General features: G+C 48.2%; 4 protein-coding genes across 5 annotated transcripts; 2 read left to right on the top strand and 2 right to left on the bottom strand.

The window, feature by feature from the left end:
- Window positions 1–5,306: 5,306 nt before the first annotated feature.
- Window positions 5,307–6,960, top strand: ATP5MF (ATP synthase membrane subunit f). Its single transcript, XM_084536242.1, has 4 exons — window positions 5,307–5,383; window positions 5,480–5,587; window positions 6,326–6,442; window positions 6,784–6,960. The coding sequence occupies exons 1-4, from the start codon at window positions 5,368–5,370 to the stop codon at window positions 6,810–6,812; spliced, it is 270 nt and encodes an 89-aa protein (XP_084392368.1). The 5' UTR covers window positions 5,307–5,367; the 3' UTR covers window positions 6,813–6,960.
- Window positions 6,961–7,653: 693 nt separating this feature from the next.
- Window positions 7,654–15,252, bottom strand: CPSF4 (cleavage and polyadenylation specific factor 4). Its single transcript, XM_084536241.1, has 8 exons — window positions 14,976–15,252; window positions 13,989–14,039; window positions 13,272–13,424; window positions 12,387–12,482; window positions 12,141–12,234; window positions 11,606–11,678; window positions 10,631–10,723; window positions 7,654–9,228 (listed from the first exon to the last, which is right to left on the bottom strand). Exons 1-8 carry the CDS (start codon window positions 15,076–15,078, stop codon window positions 9,160–9,162), a joined length of 732 nt encoding a protein of 243 aa, XP_084392367.1. The 5' UTR covers window positions 15,079–15,252; the 3' UTR covers window positions 7,654–9,159.
- A 91-nt stretch (window positions 15,253–15,343) lies between these two features.
- PTCD1 (pentatricopeptide repeat domain 1) lies at window positions 15,344–20,252 on the top strand. Its single transcript, XM_084536233.1, has 8 exons — window positions 15,344–16,003; window positions 16,565–16,705; window positions 16,908–17,126; window positions 17,718–17,819; window positions 18,192–18,932; window positions 19,118–19,234; window positions 19,517–19,699; window positions 19,909–20,252. Exons 1-8 carry the CDS (start codon window positions 15,458–15,460, stop codon window positions 20,101–20,103), a joined length of 2,244 nt encoding a protein of 747 aa, XP_084392359.1. The 5' UTR covers window positions 15,344–15,457; the 3' UTR covers window positions 20,104–20,252.
- A 120-nt stretch (window positions 20,253–20,372) lies between these two features.
- Window positions 20,373–22,978, bottom strand: BUD31 (BUD31 homolog). 2 transcript variants are annotated; one of them, XM_084536239.1, is made up of 5 exons: window positions 22,666–22,978; window positions 21,940–22,118; window positions 21,342–21,464; window positions 20,980–21,146; window positions 20,373–20,637 (listed from the first exon to the last, which is right to left on the bottom strand). In XM_084536239.1, the coding sequence occupies exons 2-5, from the start codon at window positions 22,031–22,033 to the stop codon at window positions 20,587–20,589; spliced, it is 435 nt and encodes a 144-aa protein (XP_084392365.1). In that variant the 5' UTR covers window positions 22,034–22,118; window positions 22,666–22,978; the 3' UTR covers window positions 20,373–20,586. The 2 variants fall into 2 exon arrangements, with proteins under 2 accessions (XP_084392365.1, XP_084392366.1); XM_084536240.1 differs by having other exon boundaries at window positions 22,893–22,967.
- Between the last annotated feature and the right edge of the window lie 23 nt (window positions 22,979–23,001).

Here is a 23,001-nt window from a genome sequence, read left to right on the forward strand (position 1 = left end):
ACTTCCCTCTCCCCTCCCCACCAGTAAATCCACACCTGTTAAAGGTCACCCTGAAATGAAATATATTCAGGCGCTGCCTGCTCCAGCTTGGCTCCCCGGCCCTGCTGCTCGCAGTCCCCCCCCAGGTCGCAGAGCAGGAGGGGGACGGGGGTGCCCTCGTGACCTGCTTGAATGTCAGAGTCGCAGGGCTGAAATCCCACCCGACTCTTAGCTGATCTTTGGAGAGGAATCTCTTCCTCACCCTGGCTTTAAGCTCCTTTCTCGCCGAGCGTATGGGATAACAGGCCCACTGGGCACGCCCGATTAGACAGATCGGTTGTGCCACTTCCACTACCTTGCAAAAAGCTGGAATCTGAGCCGGTGCAAGTCAGGAAAGGGGTGCAAGGCGTTGCTCGTTTGGGAGCAAAGTATGACAGCAAAAACACAGAGACATGTGTGGGGAGAGAATGGTGAAAAGAAAGATGTGCATCCGCTCTGCACCCCAGAGCAGCACTGAGAAAAGTGGGAGTAGGTAGGCAAGTATCTTACCACCTCACCAACTAACAAACACAGCCGTGAGTCCTGTAATGATGACTGCACCCTCTTTATTGGAGATTTATTGGAGAAAGAAGCCTGGTCTAACTCTCCAGATGTGCAAGCAGCAGACTGAAAGGCCTGGGATTTTAATCTGCAGTGCAGTGACAGACAATTTGCTGGTGGGGGCTGAGCTGGGGCTCACCCGTTGCAACCCCACAAACCTCCTGATTTCTTAGTGTCTTCTCAGAAGATGCTTAGCTCCCTCACTGAGCTTCTTCCAAGATGCAAGCCAGCATCTTGAAAGAAAGAAAGAAAGGAAAAGTACATGGATTGTGCTGGAGGAAGTGATGGTGGATTCAAAGATAGTAGCAAGGTGATTTTTTAAGCCTCTCTCACATTATTTAATTGGTCTCCAAATCTTTCCCAGAAAATATGAGGCCTGTTCATACAGCTGTGCTTCTGGGCCATTCACCTGTAGCCCAAAATGGGCACTTTAGTAAGCTGAGGTTCTTCACACATGGTGCTCATGAATGCAGCTCTGCTTGCACAGATGGGATGTGTTCTTTGGGATTGATACCACCATGGTTCTCCCAGTGGGTACACCTCTTTCCTCTTTTCAGCATGAAGAAACTGATTTTCACTGGTCCTTGGTTTTATTTTCATGTTTGTGTACGGGAAGCAGGCAGCCTCAGATACAGCTGTCGCTGCAGCAGATTTATCTTAGTGAGAATTCCTGCTTTGGCTTTGCAAGTGTTTTAATTAACGTAAATTATTTTACTACACTTTACTACTGATAGCATGTAATTATCTCCCCACAGGTATAAATTTAGCTAACCAGACGGCTGATCAAAGACCTACAAAACTAGGTACTTCTGCAACTGACACCAGATACAAGCGAAGGCTAGAAAGACAGGACCAAAGGGGGAAGGAGGAATTCCCCCTCCTCAGTTCCAAACACAGGGCTTAAATTTCCCCATTTGAAAAGATAATCATAACATTAACTTACACATCTTCTCAGAGAAGCATGAAGATGCATTGATACTTAAGTGCTGTGAAGGAGAAAAGAGCTATGTGCATGTTGAACTGTTAATTATTGGTAAGCAATCTCCTTTGCAAAGTGTTTTGAGGTTGACTATGGAAAATGGCTCTGTAATAACACAGAGCAAGCAATCCGCTTACAGTCATAGGTTAATTCTCTCAACTGCTTTTGCTGGGTCAATCCCTAGGTATTATTATCTGTGCAAGGGAATTCGTTTTCCTGAGGAAGTCTGGCCATGGAAGAGATTCCAAACTCCACACCCATTTCTCATCCTATTCATCTCAGCAGCCTGCTTTCCACTGCAAGCACATTTTTGGATGAATGAGGTTGAGACCTATGCAGAGCAGCTGTACCAAACATCAAACTGCTCATACAATTCAAAAATAACAGGCTGGATCAGGCTACCTGAGATGCCTGTACTTTTTCTCCAAATTACCAGTTAATAAAACATGCATCTCTCCCTTGAGCTTCTGCAAGTGCTTGTAGCCCGTGATTTCTTTTTCTCTTTGGTGGCTGCAGCCACCTAACCTGTGAGAGTGGGAAGACACCAGATGGAAATAAATGTTTAGGAGCCAAGAGGCATCCTATGCCAAACCGCATGTTTCAGAACTTTATCTGTCCACTTGTGTAGGTTTGATCCTTTATTAAAAGCACTGGGTGCTTTGTCATCAGTTTGAGTGGGCGTAGGATCAGTTAGGTAAATCCTTGTCTCTTGACCTTCCTGAAGGCCACTCTGTGCTACTTTATACACCTATGGATAGTGTCTGCATGTTACTATAACATCACTGACCACCAGTCCCAGGTGAGACCCTTAATTTTCAAAGGGTGGCACACAATGAAAATATGATTCCAGCCTCTAAGATCTTATATTCCAAGGGAGGTTGTGTTATGCTTTTTGTTTCTCTTTTTTTGGTAACTTTAATGAAGATAATGAAGAGTGTTACTTAACTTTTCAGCCCACAACTGAATCTTTGGAATGGAAGAGGCAATATTATGTGTTATGTTTGCCATTGGAAAAAGGAAGAGTCTTTCATATTTATTGACGTCCTTTGCAAAATACTTTTTTTTTTTCTTTTTCTTTTCTTTTTTTTTTTTTTTTTCTGAATGACGTACTCCCTATTATTTCCATGCCATTACTTATAAATTTCACAGCATTTTCTGGAGGGGTCTTCAGCAAGATGAAAAAACCTCAGGGCAACAGTCCATTAGGCTTTTATTTTTATAGGTTGGGTTAAACCTTCTTGAAACTGGTATATTTAACTGCATTCTTTATTTAGGGTAGCTGAAGGAGACATTAAGTCTGTATTTCCACCCACAATGCAAGATTGCTCAAGTACCTGAAGGCTCTGAGGGGACGGTTCTCGGGTAGGATGTTAAAAGGAAAGAAGGTTTTGTGTGGATGGACAATATGGTTCAGGTGGAGGAGGAGACAGAAAGAGCATGCTGAAACAGTCAGGGAACGGAAACTCCAAACAGCCTGAATAATCACTGATACAAAACCTGGACTGAATACAAGAAACAGAGGGCTACGGGGTCACGATGCTGCCTGGAACAGGTGTGGAGCTATAAGCAAGGAAACTAGCTCTCAACTGTGTGATTTCTTCTGTGTTCAGGAAAGGAGGGCTGTGGGCATTCTTGTAAGTAAACAGAAATACATCAGAAATACCTTTCTTCATCACCTCACCTCCTCCAATGTGGATCAACCAACAATACCTTGAATTTTGGCCAGGAGCAGAGGTCAAAGGGAGGAAACATGCTGCAAAACCTCCCACACATCTGTACCATTTAACTCTTACTGCTTGGTTTGGGATTAAAATGGCCTAAAGACTCGTCTCCCTTAGTTGGCCAGAGTGGGCAGTTCAGGCCAAGGTTTAGGACACTGCTGTCCCTAATTGCTTTGGAGTTGTATCCTTTTTATGGACTTCCATTCCTAGCATAACAAATCACACTTCCCCAGGCCTTGCTATAAGCAGTCTGAACAATTCTGTGTGCTCTTCTACTCTGCAGGGAACTCCTTAAAATGAAGCACCTGCCATTGGCTTTTTTCCTGTAGGTGAGTTAATCTGCCTTGCATGAGTAATCCTATTTACAACAATAGGTTGCCTTGCAAGAATGAGGGAAGCAAGTCTGAAGCATGCTTCTATGCAAGTTCTGTAAAAAGGCCACACAGTAGTTCACGAGGGGACACTTCTGCAATAAAACTACAGTTACTGGTAAAGTGCAATAACAAAATAAAGAATAATTTAATAAAGGGATTTTTAACTCATTTAACAGCAACTAAATTCAGAACCCTTTCTTTAAGTGACCAGGCACACTGTATTCTCCTAATCCTACTTTCTGTTAATGAGTAAAAGAAAAATAGCAGGCAGTAATCTACTCCTCCTGATTCTATTTTTATGTCACGGGAGAGCGTTATTCATATAAATAAATCGATTTCATTAAGATAAAGGATCAAAATACAAGCTGGACATCTAGACCGGCCTTGGAGTAGGATGCATAATAGAGTACCATCTATATAGAAACGACAGAGGTCCCATGCCACAACTCATTTAATACCAGGTAACACAAACCCTACAGATTAAATGCAAGAATCCCGCAATGGCAGGAGGAAAGCATGTGGAATCAGACTCTGTGACCTAAGGGAAGTAAAAGCTTCAAAGATTGGGAGCTTGGTGTTTATGTAGGAGCCCCGCAGGCCCCCTTCAGCATCCTTAATTTAGTCTTTATCATCTCCAATCCATTCTAACAGCCCCCCCGCGGGATGGAGATTTAATATCTAGGAGGTTGACCCGCCAGATAGAGTGGTGGATGCCTGTTCCCCGTTTACTGCTGTATCACTTTGCTTTTCGGATCCAGCCCAACGAATGGCAAAACCCTAATGCTGTTTTATGAAGAAAGATGCGATTTGAATAAAGCCTCTAGAGGTCAGGCCGGCTCGCAGCCTCCCTCAGCAGAGGCATTGTGCTGCGTGCCAGTGACACCTGCTGGAGCCCACCCCCGGCCGGCTCCTCAGGTGCCCCTCGGCCCCCAAGGGGGTCTGCGGGCACCAGAGCCCCCCCCAAAAAAAGGCAGAGAGTGGCGTGAAGGGGATCCTGGTGCCCCCTGCCCTCTGCGGGGAGGCAGGAGGTGGCTTCACCCGCACAGCCTGGTGCTCGGCCACCTCCAGCACTCTGGTTTGAAGCTCTCCTTCCATAGCCTCCCCTTTTGGTCTGTGACATCCCTCCAGAGGAAGAAGGAACCTTCGTGGGCACTGAAATGGAAGCACGCAGCCGTTTTGGCACCTAAACCGTCGTGTTTCCACCTAAAAGCTGTGGAAAATAGGGGCTGGGGTTCCTCCTCCACCTGACGAGACCGCATGAGAGGGCTGCTTACCCCAGTGACCCCTCACAACCCACCCTGCAATGTATTGTTACAAATAGGATATATTTGTACGTGTGTGTGTATATATATTTGTATATCTGTACGCAATGTATTTTAAGTTTACACCCAGGTGTGTGTTATCTCTGAATAAACGTGTACAGCACTAGGGCTGCAGCTCTGGGCCCCACACTGTCAGGCCTCAGCCCCGTGCCCGTGGCAAGCGAGGCTATCCCCGCAGCCCGCACTGCTTGCCACTCTCTATCTCTCAGGAGGCAACACGGCGACTCGGCGACAACGGGCTCAGTCGCGACATGACACCCCCTGAGGGAGGCGGCGGGGGGGGGGGGCGCGACACACCCAAGATGGTGGCACCCCCTCCCCCGCTTCCCTCCCGACCTTCTTCCCGTGAGCCTCAGCGGCCCGTTCCCGCCTCTCCCCGCCGCAGCGACAAGATGGCGCCGGTGCCGGGTGAGTGCCGCGGGCCGCCAAGGTGACCGCGGCCCCCGCCCGGCCCCTCGCCCCCTGACCCTGCCCTGTTTCTGTGTCTCTGTCTCTGTCCCGCAGTGCCCCTCAAGGACATGAAGCTGCTGGACGTGAAGCTGGGCCAGTTGCCCACCTGGCTGGCCATGAGGGACTTCACCCCCGGAGGCATCGGGGGGGCCCTGCGCAGAGGTAAGGGGGGATCCGTGGGGCCGCAGTGGTGGCAGTGTGTATAAACGTCGTTTATGAGTGTATAAATATCGTTTATGGGTGTATAAACGACATTTATGTGTGCATAAACGTCGCCTGCTGCTGCAGCAGGTGTTCGCGGTGGCAGGCTGCAGGGGCTGCTTCACCACAGTTTTTGTGTTGTTGAAACCTCGCCTCACGCAGTGCCTCATTTGGCCTTTGGTAAACCTGCTGCTCGCCTGGGCTGTGTGTGCCAGAGGTTTGTTTTCAGTGACCCTTCTTCTGTAAGGAGGAAATAAGGTCACCACATTCTCTGAAGTAGGGACCCCGGTCTATTATGGATCATTTAGCAAAAATTTTGACCAATGCCTTTGCTATAGATGCAGATATTGCCCGTTAGGCAGACTTAAAAATACCAAATGCAAGTATCTATGTACTGCATATATAAGTATTAAACTATCTATGTGCTGCATTTATGTTAGTATTAAAGCATGAATTAATTCCTAAGCAGCTTGAGCTTGTAAAGTTATTGTAATGTTTTGGGGAAAATGATAAATAGCTTTATGCTAATTTTGCTTAACAAACACAGCGGTTGCCTTTTCTCTGACTTGATTCTGAGACCTTTGCATGTTTCATCTGAAACACTTTCCTGAAGCCCTGTGAATCCAGCATGCTTCTTTCTGACACAGAAAAGTACACAGCCCCTCTGGCTGCTATGAAAACCGCTTTTCTCCTGCACAGGGTATGAGAGGTATTACAATAAATACATCAATGTGAAGAAAGGGGGCCTCGGTGGTATCAGTATGGTGCTTGCTGGATACGTTGTCATCAGCTACATGTGGAGCTACAGTCACTTGAGTAAGTAAACGCTGTATGGCTGAGTGTGCACAGGGCAGCTTGGAAGGTTGCTTGGGGCAATTAAAATTAAGTGAAAGACTGTGCTAACCATTGCCACTGCAATCTGAGACTGTCTGTGGGCAGGCAAAGCTTGTTCAGCTCTAGAGAACCTGAATAACTTTTAATAGATTATTAAATAGCCAATATTTTAGTGTGATGAAGAAAGTGTTTGTCTTGCCTGTCTGACCTGATGGTGCTTAGAAACTGCGCTTAAATTTCTTGTAGAGTGCTTTCTTTCCTGTAGTTTCAGTATTATTTTTCTTGTGACTTCAGTAAAATTGACTTGTTTTACATCGATACAGAGCACGACCGTCGCAGGAAGTATCACTGAGGCATGAATTTCAGAAAGTGAAGGTGCAGCTCCTGACTCTAGACTTGGCTACTGGAACAGTTACCCAACAGGAGACATCAGAACTGTTCATAACAAACTCTGTACTATTATGACCAATAATAAAGTGCGTACACTTTACACCCACTGAGCTGAGACTCTCCTAACTCGCTTGTTAATTGTACTGTGTGGGTTTGTCTTCTCAGCTTTACGTCCCTCGAGAAGCTCAGAGATAGCACACCGACCATATTCCAGCCATCTAGGCTGCAATATGAACTGGGAAAATTACTACAGCTGATTGATATTGATTCATCCTTAACTATGTGATAAGAAACAATTCAATACTTTTTTTACTTCTAATGACCTAAGTGTTACTGATTGGACAGCTAGCTAAAAGGTTATATTTTAATTTGAAAGAAGAATAGCTGAGCTTTAAGTTTTCTTGTGGCAGATAATTTCTGATTCACAGTCTGGCTGTCACTTGGAACTGGAGGTATTAGAACAATTTTTCCACTGCAGAGCACTTTCTGAGATCAGTTTTAGCTTTGTTACCTTTGTTAGCCTATCAAAACTCCAGCTACTTTCCTTACTAAGAGAAGCTGGACAGTTATTCTGAGTGGGTATAAGCCTCAAAGACCACTAATGTAATGAAAGTCCATGGAAAAAAAGGAAAATCTTTGCTTACTGACTTAAAGGCAGGGGTGAGAGTACGTGTACAAATGCAAGTTAGAGGAGCAGCTGTATATTTGTCCTTTAGCTTCCTTGTGCACTTCAAGGGAGGGCATTCAGGTGCCACAGCACTACCTGCTGAAGCTTGTGACCACCTGGGTGTTGCAGGTAGGACCTGCAGTGTGCTTCTGTCAATAGGAGCAAGAATGAAAACCACTTGTTACGGGATACAAAGAATCTCTTGAGCTTTATCAGTAACAGGAAGGCTTTCAGTTTCCAAAAACAGCAGTTCAGGGAGCGAAGACCTTAAACTTCTCTGGACTAGATGGGAAAGGGAGCTAGACACTGAAGGGTTTGTTCCTTTTCACACATAGAGGTAACACATCTCAGTGTGGCTACTACTCAGCATCTGGGGGCACAAGATGTTATAAAAACTGTTTAATGGTCTGTCATACCATAGTCGCTTAGTCTTGAAACTTGTATTTTGACTGACGTAATATCCACAATAAAACAATAGCTGTCATTCAAACCAACATAGGCTCTGGTCACCTCTCTTATATAATCACGTTACTCTGTTTAAAAAAAAAAAAATCATAGCTTTTTCGATCAGTACATTTCAATAAAAACAAAGTATAAAGGCAGCCAGCAAATAAGAGAGGGGTTAGACTCAATAAGGCTCACGTTGTAGGTGCAAGTTTTTCTTTTTTTTTTCTTTTTTAATTCACATTTTGTCATTGGCCCTTTTGAAATACTCTCACAAAATGAATGGGTTTTGGCTTGGAGTTTCTCAGAACAATGTTCTACCACTTCTAGATGCAGTGTTCCATAAAAATATAGAGCTCCACTTCTTGAGTCTTCTCTTGGCTATGGAAATACCTGCTCAGTGTGAGCTGAAGGGTGGGTGCTGAGAAAAGGCTCCCCTATTCCTACACTTTAAGCTGTGTTCATTTCCTACCTGCTTTGCAAATGGAAAATGAGCACAGCTGTGACTTTCCTAAAATCATTGCTCCTCATTGTCTGGCTAACCACAAGAGATGCCAATTTAATATCCCCCAATTTGTTTTCACCCAGATTAATTTCTAACCTCCAGTATAGCAAGAAACATAGAGACAAAGTTAAGTGGACGAGAGTTTTGCAGCCTGGTGTGTGTGAGGCCTTAAGTCAGCCACCAGGACAGGTTTATCGGGATCTAGGAACACGACTTTGCTTTGTAAGAGCTACGGGACAGCAGAATTCCTGCTTCCTCACTGAAGGGAAGGCATTTCAAGTATTAATTTTCCCAGTCAGTCTTCCTGCTTCCACAGGGAGGGCTGAAACGCTGCAGGTTCTCCAAAGAGAAGTGGCAGAAGGAAAACACTTTAAAGAAACACTGGAGTTAAGATGAGTTTACGTTGAACGCTGCACCGGTGAGGGGTTTGCATATCTATTTGCTTTTAGATCTACCTTTCAGCAGGGCTCAATGAAAGTAGACGGAGGCCAAAATCTATTTTAAAAAGGTTAAAACATAAAAAAAAAGTTGTGGACAATTACAAAAATCTTGCTTAGCAGCAACCAGCCTCTGACCAGTTCTTTCCAGTAATGGCATTAAAAAAAACAACCTGATTAATAGTTCAAGAAATAGTGCTAGGCAGAAACCTTTTCTCAGTGTTAATAGCTCCCTTGTGCTCTTCTTTCTGCTCTTTCACTGTCCACTGAGAAAGGCCAGATGTCCTTTGGTGCATCTGTTGGCATAATGACCTTTTTCACCACACTAAAAAAAGAAAGAGAGAGGTAAGTTAGGACGGAGCTACAGCTTTTTCCTCCTGCTGCCTTTAATAACGTAGCCAGCAACTGTTCAATTCCACAACTTTATCACACACAAGGAGAATTTCAACATTTGAGGCTTCCAAGACCACTCCACCTGATAAGCACTGCGACACAGATATACTGGGGGCTCTGCTGATCAGCTATCCCAGATTAGATTCATGACTCTGCACCTCAGGGCTACTCAAACGCAGAGAGAAATGTCAGTATCTGATATTACAGCATTCTCCACATACGTAATTTATTTGCTTCCTTAAGTCCCAGCTCTACGCTGCTCATTTACTGGAGATGAAGTACAATAACATAGCCTCGGGCAGAGATGTGACTTTTGAAACCTGCAGTTGCAAAAAACGGGAAAGGCAGGATGAAAATTCTCTGTGCTTTCTCACTCACTGTAACATTTTGCTAGTTCCAGTTATAGGAGCTCACGTCTCTGAGGCTGTCACTGTCACAAGATGCCTTCAGTGGAGTGGGTTTATGTTGTCAGCATTTACTAAAACTTTGTTTTGGAACTGAATAAACAGCTACTAAAGGTTTTCAGTGAAATGGATCCAGCTTCTTAAATACCTTTGTCTGGTCACGGTAACTTCTACCCAGACAAGCACATAAGACACAAAGTTGGCACACACAATGATATAACTGTCAAAGACGATGGGAAAGAAAGGTGGTTGTTTTTTATGTTAGTTTTGTTTTTTTTTTTTTAATCTTTTCTAGTGGCTAGGGTTGTGGCTTTGGGGGAAAAATGAGCAGAGATGGAAACCCGATTGTGTCAAACTATTTCCCATGATCCTGAATGAGAAACCAAGGTGAACAGTTTATTTTTTGGTTTGACAGTGAGGGCTTGCTGAAATTACAGCTGAAACACTGAACAGTCTGAAATGGAACAGAAATTTCTGTTCATATCTGAAATTGAAATACTCAGTTTCTGTTACCCACAAGGACCTTCCACACCAAAGTCATTCCCCAGTCTCCGGGTGTAAGCAAATTAACTTGGCAGATAAAACTAATATTAATCCTTATTTTGAAGTGTGCAGTTTGACAGTCTCCTTTAACCATCGCTGTGGTAGGGATCCTGTTTATTAGCAGACAAACTTAAGTATGTCCTCCAACAGTCTTAACTGCTCACTGCAAGCCCCTGAGCTGGCAAACCAGCTGTCTCCAGGCTTAAGGACTCAATAATAATTCCCACAGCTATATCCACTCACTAAAAGTGTGATGTTTAATGATCAGGGCACATTTCACTGTGAAAAACCCTTTGCAGGACCAAGACCACAACCACACCAGTCCATTTCTTTTCCTGTGGCAAGCAACCAGCAGCAAAGCAGCATGAGGCAGTCCAGATGAATTACCTTGTAACAGGTTACTTGCTCCAACGGCCGGGGTCCTCTGTTCCCAGTGTTGTTATTTTGAGACTGCATGACTCCGATGACTTGGGGCGTCCTCTGTTGGTTGGGAGAAGAGTTCTGACTCGTTAAGTGCATCAGGCATGATGACCTTTACGGTTGTTATTTTGTTAAGAAGAAAAAAAGAACCCCCCACATATCGAATGATCAATTTTCTTCCAAATCTATGTGTGGGTGATCTGCCAGCTGGAGCACCAGAGAGAAGAAATCAAAAACTGAGGCTTACAAAGCCCAGCAATCCTGCTTTTTCTCTGAAAAGCAAATTTAGAGTTGGTTTAGGCTGCTAAAATATCATTGCCATCACCGAGAGATGTCATGAAGATTCCAAAAACTGGCAGATTGCTGCACAACCACGTATGATGTGCTTCTAGGTAATGCAGGAGTGTTCTGTGACTAGATTTTTATGCAAAGTTGGAGCAACCTTCATGACTACAATGGCACACAGGGCTGCTAGCTGCTTAATTCTTGTGTAGCACTTCCCCTCCTTCCAGGCAGCCCCCTAGGTAACAGAACTGCCACTGCTGGCCTCTGAGCTGAAGAATTGTAACAATGACTGAGAAAGTTGGCCAAGTTGAGGGGAGAAACAGAACAAAGCAAAACGCCATGCTCCCAGGACAAAAGCAGAAGCAATGATCAGATGGCAGACATTAGAGGGCTGGGAGGAAGGCAGAGAACGGGCAGTGCTTCATAGTTCATTAGGATTTTTCTCTAAGTCCTTATTAAGAAAAGTATATCACACACACAAATAAAATAGGAGAGGTTTTCCCTCATTTAGTGAGTGTTTCTCTATGTTTTTCCAGGCAAGCCAGATCCAAGAGTCCAGGTATCCTGCTTTGACCATTAGAGACTATAACCTCTTCTAAAGCACTGTGGGGAACGCTTTGGGGGTGGGTATGAAGGGGAGGCAGGGAAATTGTGTACCTTTTGCTGTGTTTGTGTCGGCTGAGGCAGTGGTGGTTGCTCTGTGGTTCCCATAGGCAGTTCAAACCGAGGGCTGGTTTAGGCCAAAACAAAAAGATTGATTCTCAAATCATATGCCAACATTTTACCATCAGCTCAAAAAACACCGAAAAAGAAAACAAACGTTCAGCTAATTAACTTAGGTTCATGGGAAATAGGCCTCCCCTCCCCACGTCTCTTCGCATTTTGATGCTCAGTACTTATGCATACTAAAATGCTAAACCAGTACGCAGCATCTCCCTCTAGCTGTGAATTCTTCTGGAACCTAAACCCATGCAATCTCACTGCACTGATGGCATCCGAGCAGCACTCCAGAGGCCTACTGGTAACTAACTCCCTGAGGAGCCCCAGCCCCACACCCTCCAAGTGAAAACGCAACAAACTAAATGTTGGCCAACTTTCCAAAACCATTGGGAAGCACTAGAGCACCCTCGTTTGACGTATATCAGATCATGGAGGAAACGAGATTACAGGACAAGCCTGGAAACATACTCACTGCATGAATTTACAGGTAGGTCCCTCTGGACAGAATCCTACTAGGTAATTCACACAAATGACTCTTCGAGTGTGTCGGTGTCTGCAGAGGGGACCTGCAACACAAAGCTCCATGGTTCACGTATCATAAATGCGCACAGCAGCACTCACTAGCAGCAGGTACACAAGCAGATCATGCCAAGAAAGAATGGCAGCACCCTACCCTTGATTTACAGCCAGAGAAGCAGCAACTACACAACATACATACCATGTTTACAGAAGCCTCTGTCATACCAGGGACAGTCTTTGATCTTAGATTCCGGGTCGATGTGCAAGAATGGGCATTCTTTGTTACTGCATTCCCCTGTACCAAAGGCAAACACACTTCTTAGTCAATTGTACGACTTCAAGACCAAACTGCTCCTAAACCGTTACCTGGATCGTGTAGCTCCCACAAAGCTGTTACCAACATTTACACGTTCAGGCACAACAGTCTTACTGCCTGCCTTAACCTAGGGGATGAACACCAAGCACTCACCCCCGGTGAGCCAAGTTCTACCAGGCTGGATTGTTTGTGTGTGCTTTTAAAAACAATGCGGAAACTGAATTTGAAAGAGCAGTCATGATAACAAAAACCAAACATATAGTGCACCAAAAGTGTGGAGAAACTACAAATTGCGCACTAACCTCACAATCCAAGGAAACCTACAAGACTGTAAGTTTCTGACAGCAAGTTGCCTCATTATGTCCAGATCTCCAGAGCTGGAAAGCAAGTGCATAAAAGTTTTGCACCCCCATGCCCTCTGCTGCTCATCAACTCCCCAAAACAAGAGTCATGCAAAGACCACCTGCTCAGCCTACTCAACTCATAACCAAAACAGAAAATAAAGAATAACACCCAGAAACAACTTTGAACTTCCCCCCTCTTCCCCCAAGGGACAAGCTCTTGAGAGCGAAGACATCTACAATGCATGGCGGACTTAGGGGCATGAGATGAAGCGCTAACCAGATCTGAAAAGCTCCAGCCTAACAATATCAGCAAACTCAGAAGAACTGCAATGTTCTGAAGGCAGTACAAGGATGCACCACGATCCTCTTCATCAGACTCCCACGCTTGCAAGGAATGCTAAGTAGGAGCTACAATGCCCCTTACCAAATTTGGAGTAGAAGTAACACTCAGGCATCTTGGTCATATCGTACTCGTGCAGAAACTCGCACTGGTCTCCCTTTTTGCACAGTCCTCGTAGCCAGTGTTTGCAAACAACTGTCTTTTCCCCGCTGATGTGTCTGAATGGGCACATGCCTCCTGCAGAAGAATGGGGTGAGCAGAAGGAAAAAGAACAATTAAGATCTGCAGCACGAGCAGGCACACAGCAGCAACAACACTTCCCTCGCCTCTGCAAGAGGGGCTTCAGAAGACTTTACTTTTGTTTATGACTTCAGCATTTAATGACAACGACAAAACAGGGACTTCCAGACAAGTCCTATTTTACCCTCTAACAAGCTGAGCAGTGTAGCGTCCAGCTCTTAAAGCTGACAATCACAACCCACAGCTACTAATACAGACACAACCACACAGGTCTGCTTGTGCTAAATTCAAGCCTTCCCTCACTGGTAGATTTTCTCATTCACCTCCCAATACCCCCCCCCAAAAAAACAAACAAACAAACCAACCAACCAACCACCCAAACTGCAAAACAAATAACCTATCACTTCACAGTTGCTGGAATGAATCCAATATCCTTCATTTTTATGCTCAATCTCTGTCAGGCCCTCTCTTAACAAAAACCATGAGCATTGTAGGTAGTGCTAGCAAATCTAATTTTCTTACCCTTCATATGAACATAACAGTATCGGACAGACTACTTGCCTTTTCCACAGGCCGCTTTTAAAAAAAATTCACAGACAGCTGCACCTGATTCTGTGGAGAGATCAAAGAAACATAATTAACTGCAATGAACTTTCGTAGCAACTTTCAAAGCGTTTCCTTTCTCAAGAAGCAGTCTGGTTCTCAAATACAAAAGAAAAGCAACGTTTCGGTTTGGTGAATTTACTCTCCTGCATGAATGCCTTGTTCAGCTCTGGCCTTCACAAATATCTCTGTTCTTGGTAAATACACAGGAGGGGAACTTGTGTTAGGTTGGTGGTGCCTGTTTGGACTTTCAGAGATTTAGGTTTTGCCTCTGCTGTTTAGTCATTCACTACAGTGAAACTTGTGCTCACAGTCCTGACAACAACGGCCTCGTGTTCTTTGCCCAGAATGGCCTGAAACAATCATCGGGGTGTCACCCCTTGCTGATCACAACAGGAATCACAGCATTTAAGAGAATTAAAACACAGGACTATTAGCCAAGCTAGAAATCTTCAACAAACATCCAGCCCTCCCTAGGCTGCTTGTGGCGGGCTATCAGGCTTGTGAGACCAGGCCACGAGTGCACCTTGAGATGAAGTTTCCCTGCCACCAAAACACCTCAGCTATCTGAAGGGAATGAAATAGAGGGTGCAGAAAGTCGTCTTTATTCATGTTAAAGCCTGAATTTCCATTTTCTAGGCCCATGCAGTACAAATTAAGGCTTTAATTTGTACTGCTAAGGGAGAATGGGAAAAACAGTTGGTGTGAGACAAAATGTGGCCTCACAGAGAAACCTGGGGGGAGAGGGCTGAGAGAGGGGGAAGGGAAGGGAAGGGAAGGGAAGGGAAGGGAAGGGAAGGGAAGGGAAGGGAAGGGAAGGGAAGGGAAGGGAAGGGAAGGGAAGGGAAGGGAAGGGAAGGGAAGGGAAGGGAAGGGAAGGGAAGGGAAGGGAAGGGAAGGGAAGGGAAGGGAAGGGAAGGGAAGCCCCCCCGAGCCCCCACGCACTGTCCATGCCAGGAAAAGGCAGCGGCTGCGCCCCCAGCTGCTGCTCGACGGCCAGCTCCAGGTCGAACTTGATGTGGTCCACGCTGGCGATGAGCTCCTGCATGGTGGCAGCCGGGGGGCGACGGCAACGGGAAGGAAGGGGGGGAATGGTGGGGGCCGGCTGCGGCCAGGCCCGGCCCGGCCTGGCCCGGCCCAGCCTGCTCCGCTTCGGCAGCGCCTCGGCTGACGGGGAGGCGGCGGCAGCGCCGCTCCGCGCCGCGCCGCCCGCCTGGGGATGCCGGGAGCCGGCCTCTGACCCTCGCCTCACAGCACCGGGGCCGCCCCTTCCTCCTCCTCCTCCTCCTCCTCCTCCTCCTCCTCCTCTTCTTCCCGCGCAGGCGCCGTGAGGAGCCCGAGGAACCCTCCCCTACCTCCCCCCGCCCCGGGAACCGGGGCCGGTTCTCGGTTCCCGGGCTCCGTTTTCCCCTCAGGGTCCCCCCGCCATGAGGCGCGCGCCGCTCCGGTTCCTCCTCGCCATCGCCCCGAGGGGCCGCGGGCAGCCCCGCGGTGTCGCCTCAGGGTCCCCCGGTGTCCCCTCAGGGCCCCCCGGTGTCGCCTCAGGGTCCCCCGGTGCCTCCTCGGTGCCCCCCAGTATCCCCTCAGGGTCCCCCGGTGTCGCCTCAGTGCTCCCCTGTGTCCCCTCAGCCCCTCACAGGGTCCCCCCCAGTGTCCCCCCAAAACTATGGGGTCGCAGGGCGCTGAGTTCATCGCCGGGACCCCCCCACAGCAAGGATCAAGGGGAAGGAAAGGGCTCGGGAGGCTGCAGGGAGGAGGATGAGGATGATGATGATGATGAAGGCGTGGAGTTCGGGACGCTCTCCACCAGGTTTTCCGCTAGGAAGTTCTACCACAAAGCCACGCCGCGGAGCCGGGACTTAAAGCTGGAAGAAGAGGGAGAGGAGGACATGGGAAGGAAGCCCCGGCGCGGGCCCAGGAACACCCCGTACTGGTACTTCTTGAGGTGCAAGGCGCTCATCAAAGAAGACAAGGTTTGCTCTTTGCTCGTTTTTGGTAATAATATTTAATTGCTGCCAAACAGCACGCTCTTGGGCTAGGATTAGAGTAGTTTTGTTGGAAAGGACCTGCAAAGTTCATTGATTCCAACCTTCTGACTGCTTCAGAGCAAGAAGTTGTAATCAAAAGACATGCTCGCATCCTATTTACCTGAGTTCTGTTCACACCACCTTCCTACCTAATTTTTCCCTTTCCAAATAGGAATGGGGTTAACTAATCATTTTTGATGGTGTCCAGACAGTGACTTCTAGAAATTCAGCCACTCCTCAGTGCTGTCTCCACTCAATTAGTCCAATGTCCCCTCTAGCAGTCATGGCTTTGATATTTGTGTGCCATCACCTCCCATCCCAACCCCCTGCAACACCATCTGTATCATCTTACACGCTTCATTCATATCTTTACAGAAAGCAGCAAGAATTTGTGATGAATCCCGTGCTCTGTAGGACTTCCACCACAATCTGACTACGGCTGAGGATATTGATATATTGTGACTGATTCTGTTGCTGCCTCGTAATGGATTTTCCTTTTTCCCATAGCTGGCAGAGGCTCTGGAGCTGTTTGAGGTGCAGATGCTGAAGGAAGAGCGAGTGCAGCCAGAAGAAAGCAATTACACCGTTCTAATTGGTGGCTGTGGCAGGGTTGGCTACGTGAAAAAGGCATTCAAGCTCTACAATGATGTACGTAGGTTTATGTTCTCTGCTCTCTCAAACCATAACTTCTCTCAGCTAAAACTGTTTCTAACATTTGGTGTGTTATTCTCTCTCCAGAATGCCTTTTAGTGTTTACGTCTTCTTAGCCTGAAACTTTTAAAACCAAAGTAGGAAATTCTAAAACTTTTTTCCTAAAAAGTTAGTCCTGTGTTTTCTTGTCTTCTCTTAGATGAAAAAACGAGGCTTAACTCCCACCGAGCCCACGTACACAGCCCTGTTCAATGCCTGTGCTGAATCACCATGGAAAGACTCAGGCCTGCAGAGCGCCCTCAAATTACGGCAGCAGCTAAAGAGCAAAAACCAAGAGCTGAATCTGATAACTTACCACGCGCTGCTGAAAGTCTGTGCCCTCTGCTCAGATCTCAGGATGTGCTTGGATGTACTGAAGGTAAATATGTGACTTTTCTTGTGTCAAGTGTATTCTGCTCCAGTTACAGCTCCTGGGCTATTATCTGTAATTATCTATACTTAAAATGTTTCTATTTCATTGGTCTTTGGTTTAAAATCACTTAAATCAACCTGGCACATAAGTTTGACTAGATAAAACAAGGCAGCTACAGGCCTAAACAGAGGTTGGCTTTGAAACTCTGGTCAGGTGTGTCAAGAATTTATTGAACAGTTTTTCTGGGGCTCACAACTACTGTCCCCCTTTCCCTCATTTTGATGTATTCTGCAGCAGCTTTTCTCAGAGAGGCCAGCCTAGGAGTTGCTAAAAGGCTTGCTATCCCTGTGCCCAAATTCCCCATAGCTCCCCTAAGGGAGAAGCTAGGATCTATGCAGGCATTTCAGTTGTTTGTTTTTTGTTTTTTCTTTTATTCTGGAGCAATCGTTCTGCTCAGTGCTGGGAGCTCACCCTATGCTTTGTTGTTACTCTGTCCCCAGAAGATAACAGCAGCATTTGAGCTTCACAGCTGGCTGCAACAGACTGTTTGGGTAACTGGGAAGTTCAATCCTCTCTCTGCTCTCTCTCCTTTTGTAGGAAATAGTGCAGAAGGGTCATGTTCCCACAGCTGAGACCTTCAGCTTCCTTCTCATGAGCTGCATAAAGGACAGTGAAAGCGGCTTCCGATACGCCTTACAGGTTTGTCTTCATGGACTAAATAAGGAAAATGCGCTTCTGTACAGTAACTTGTCACTTCAATATACAAAAAGCAGCAGGTTGCAACGAGCTGATGAAATCAGGAGGAGCTCAGCACCTCCTAGGACAAATTCTTTAAACCAGACTTCCATCAGGACATCCTGTAAGCTGGTGAGGTGCCCTGAATGATGTCTCAGGACCGTACTAGCTTGAGGTGGCTGCTCACTGCCACTTCACCTCTTCATGCTGTAAACTTTCTCCTTTTCTGCAGGTAGATACTGTACCAGTGGGCACTGTAAACGTGCTTACAACCTGCTAGAAGTGCTCCTGCTGTTCGCTGTTACTTACATTTGATGTTCATCTTCCCCTCTGCAGGTTTGGAAGCAGATGGCTAAGCTTGGAATAAAGGCCAACATCCACACGTACAACTTGATGCTGCGTGCTGCTAGAGACTGCGGAATTGGCGATCCGGTTGTGGCCTCCCAGGTACTGCTCAGCCCCGCCGATGGGAGCTCACCTCAGCTAAGGCTCGCACCCGGCACACAGAAGGTGAAAAACCAGAGAAAGAAGGGATCGGAGGGAGTACCTGCTGTCCAGCTGGACGTGGAGGCCATGGAAAAGCAATTATTTCAGCAGAGTTTGGTGCAGCCTGAAGAGCTGATCAGGCAACAAAGGGAAGATGTGAATGAGGCCGAAACGAAACTAGTACCAGCTGGTCTCAACAACAGCACTGAAGCATTGGTGAGAGGAGATCAGAATGAGCTAGAGCAGGACCAAGCGTGCCTAAGCCAGAAACTGCATTTGTGCAACCTGCCCAACTTGCTGGATTCGCGGGTTCCTGATGCAGCCGTGGTCTCCTTGGGGACGGTGGCCACGCCATCCCATAGACTGGCTCTGATGGGGGACGTGGAGGGCTTCTTGAACAAAATGAAAGAGGACAACGCAGAACCCAACATTAAAACGTTCACATTACTGGCTGAGCTGGTGGAATCCCAAAGCCCGTCAGAATCCTCTCTTCTGGCACTCCTGGATGAGCATAAGGTGAAAGTAGACGTGACTTTCTTTAACGCTTTAATAAGGAAGAAAAGCAAACAGGGAGACCTAGAAGGAGCAAAGGTAAGGTAAAACCCAGAACCAGCCTCGTTGTTGCCTTCTTGTTTCGGGCCTCCAGTTGTGCTGTGTTTCATTGTGACACCTGCTTCTCTGTCCACAACAGAAACTGGGAATTTGGCACTGCTTTCCACTCAGCAGTGCTACAGCGAGGCTTTCTGGAAACCGATGTCCATATTTGTATCTTGCAGAGCCTGCTGCCAGCTCTCGCGAAGAGGAGCCTCTCCCCTAACCTCCAGACGTTTTGTAGCTTGGCAATTGCTTGCCACCGAGAGAAGGATGGGTTGCAGCTGCTCTCAGATTTGAAGGTAATAAAAATAAACCACTACTGCTTAGGGTTCAAGCTGCAAAAAGCAATAGAACTATTAATGCTTCTATAAAGTCCTGCTGAGGCTTCTAGGGTGTGATTTAATTCCCTAAACACACAGCTCTAGAGCAGCTGACAGCCTGTAGCTGCGCTGGGATAGGAGAGGTGTCAGGGGAAGAGAAGGTGCTGGAGCAAGAGCTGTGCTCCTTGTGTGAGAGGTGCCAGAACAAAAAAGGCACACGGGAAACCCTGTGCTAATTGGCAGCTAATTTGTTGTTTCCAGATGTCCGGAATAACTCCCAACAAGTACATCTACAGTGCCCTCATCGGTGCCGCCGTGAGGCAGCTGGATTACAGCTACCTCACGGAGATCCTGCGAGACATGAGGAATAACGAAGTGCCTCCTAACGAGGTCATCATACGCCAGCTGGAGTTTGCGGCACAGTACCCACCAAAATTTGACCGGGTGAGTGGCCGTGACAGTCTGCAGGGTGAGGAACACCACCGAGGGAGGGGAGGTGTGAGTGCCCAGGCTTCTTCCTTGGGGTTTGTTTGATCTGGTGGCATTTTCTCAGCAGCATTTTACCTAATAACAGCCTGTAGCTGCTGCATGCCGGTATTATGAGCTCTGTTCTAATCAAATTCTTTTTTTTTTTGTTGGCTTTCTCTTTGCAGTATAAGTCAAAGAACCCCTACCTGGCGAAAATTGACGGCTTCCGTGGCTACTACCACCGGTGGTTAAAAGTCATGGCAGGAGAGGAGACGCCCCACCCCTGGGAGAAATACAGAACAGCCAAACGGTCCGTGGGGGAGGATAAGGAAGAGGATGTGCAGGGGAAGCTACGCCAGGAGGCTGCAGCTGACAGCTAGGTCCTGCGTGTTCCGTGTGCTGAGAGAACTCGGAATTCACTCCCTTAAACTGCCTCCATGTAGGAAAGCTGTTTTGTAGTTCCAGGAACCCAAGTTCTTGCGATAACCACTAAATAAAATATTTTTCCTCTGTTCCAAGGAGAAGCAAACATTTCCAGTGAGTTTCCTTAAGATACTTAAACGAATCACCTTAAAAAACAAACGCACAACCCCACATCCAACAGGAGAAGAGGGGCACAGAGGAGTTTTGCCAGAAGACTGCTCTGGTCTCTCAGGAAAGCAGACTTTATTTTAAAATCAATGGCTACACAAAAAGCTACTCCAAAACAACATCCTTTATACCTAGCATCCAGGCGAGCACGTTGCTGGTTTAATCGCAGTACAGAGCTATCCAATCACGCAGGAGGTGGGTATAATTGCACTCAGAGTCCACGGTGCAGGACGAATTCAGAGTTCAAAAGGTAATATTTGGGTCTCGGTGCTTCACCCAGAACAACCTCGGCATCCACAGTGAGTGCATTCAATGATTCTACCCTAGAAAAGAGACACGACAGCGATATTTCAGCCAAGCTCTGGTGGGCAGGCAGTCCCCCTGGCCTCAGCCTTGCTGCAGAGGCTGTGTTTTGAAGGGTTCTGTGTGAAAATGCTGCCTACAGCCCAATTTTATATAGTTTTCTACACTTTAATAACTTGGAGCAACCACACGCCAAAGCTGGCAGCAGCTTTAAAGCACCCAGATATTAAATCTACCAGCAAAAGGTAAAAATTATTAGAACTAAAGGAAATTACCAGAAGGAAGAACATTCCCTCCCCTGCTGTCCCTGACCAGGGTGAGGTTAGAAAGGGCAGAAGGGGAGGGAGAAGCTGAGAACTTACCACTTCCAGCTTGCTTTTGGGGACCCTGCAGATGCAGTTGGTCCCGAAGTTGGTGTCCCGCGTCTGGATGCAGCGCAGGCAGCAGAGGTTCTCGTAGCCCTGCTTCTTCCACTTGGCGATCAGGTTCTTGTCGGCGTATCCTTCCTTGATGCAGTACTCGTAGAGCTCTGCAAAGAGCAGATGTTATTAGCACAAGTAGCTCCCAGGAAGCGTTTGAAAACGGCACGAGGAATTTCTAGCAGTGCTCACGAGCTCTTAGAGCTACGCAGGGGCTCCCTCCGCCCTCCCTCCCTTCATCACCACCTGTTTGGGTGCACCCCCAGGAAGACATCTCACCAGGGGGAGACATTTGTCCTTCTCACCTCTGCTGATGGCTTTTCTTTTGTAGAAGAGGTCAAAAATGTAACGTGTTTTCTGGTGGTGGATTCTGAAGATAGGCCAAAGCGATTCCACTTTCCTCTTCCCCTCGTGGGGCTCGGTCTCCGCTGGGGGGGAACAACAAACATCAGATCCCACCAGATTTCAGCTGATTCTCCCAAATTTCCACCTTCCTCTATAAGATTAGAAACTGCTCCAGGAACATTCCTGACTTTAACAACTTGGAGTTAGGAACGAGCTTAATGGGAGAGGATTCCAAGGAGAGGGACGTCGCCTGGCAGGGTCCCTTTAGGAAATAAAAGCTAAATTATGAGGACAGGGGGAAGGAGGTGACCTGCGGAGGGACGGAGCTGACTTCATGGCTGATGGATCTCGTCGGACCAGAGCAACAGCACGGGCAGGAGCTACCGGTCCCACTACGTGCATTGGTCACGGAGTGCCCCACAACAGGCACACCCCAGCCCTCTGCCCGGTGACCCAAACACACCCAAAAAAGCTCGGGACAACCTGGGGCTCACCCCCTGTGTTTGGGGGGTGCCCAGGGTGTCAGGGACGGGCTGGTTTCGGGGCTCCTGACGTTACCTTCCCGCATCTTCTGGTCCAGCTCATCCAGCGTGGGCTCGATCAGCTCCCAGCCGTCGGGGGGCGGCTTCCTGCTGCGCTTCACCTTCGGCATCGCCGCGGGGACGGGGGAACGGGGAACACCGGGGGCTGCCGCCTGTCCGCTCCCCTGAGCGGGCACCTCCAATCCCTCGGAACCGCTGCAAAGAGGCACGGGGGGAGGCTGCGGGGATCCCGAGGGGCTCCAGGGCGTGGCCGGTGCCCCCTGGTGCCCCCCCGGTAACCTCCCAGTACCCTCCTGGTGCCCCCCCAGTAACCCCTGGTGCCCACTGGTAACCTCCCGGTACCTTCGATAACCCCCCGGTACCTCCCGGTACCCCCCGGTACGCTCCCGGTGCCCCCCCGGTACCTCCAGGTACCCTCCGGTACCTCCCAGTACCCCCCGGTGCCCTCCTGGTGCACCCCTGGTACCCTCCAGGTACCTCCCGGTACCTCCCAGTGCCCTCCGGTGCCCCCCCGGTACCTTCAGGTACCCTCTGGTGCCCTCCCGGTAACCCCCCTGTACCCTCCGGTGCCACCCGGTAACCCCCCGGTGCTCCCCCTGTACCCTCCGGTACCTCCCCGGTGACCTCCGGTGCCCTCTCGGTAACCCCCCTGTACCCTCCCGGTGCCTCCCGGTAACCCCCCGCGGCCTGGGGCTGGCACCGGGACGGTTCCCGTTGGCCCCAGGCCTGGTTCTGGCCCTACCCTTGTCCCGCTCCCGGTCCCGTTCCGCTCCCGGCCCCGCTCCGGTCCCACTGCCGCCCGTGGGGTCCTCTTCCCCTCGCCGCGCCGCGCTGAGGTGCCCACCGCAGCGCCTGAATAAAAACCTCCTTTCTCCACGCCCTTCCCCGCCGTTCTCCCCTCCCTCAACCGGGACACCGTAAAAGCTCTGCCTCAACCTCAGGGCCGCGCGCTGCCTTCTCGATTCGCACCGGGAAAAGACGCGGAGCGGCGGCGGGCGAGGAGGCGCTGAGCGGGCAGCCCCGCGGCGGGGGCCTCGCGGGGCGGGCTCTGAGTGGGCGGAGCGGGCTCCGAGTGGGC

The sequence above is a fragment of the Aythya ferina genome (assembly GCF_964211825.1).
Source record: "Aythya ferina genome assembly, chromosome: 15".
NCBI lineage: Eukaryota > Metazoa > Chordata > Aves > Anseriformes > Anatidae > Aythya > Aythya ferina.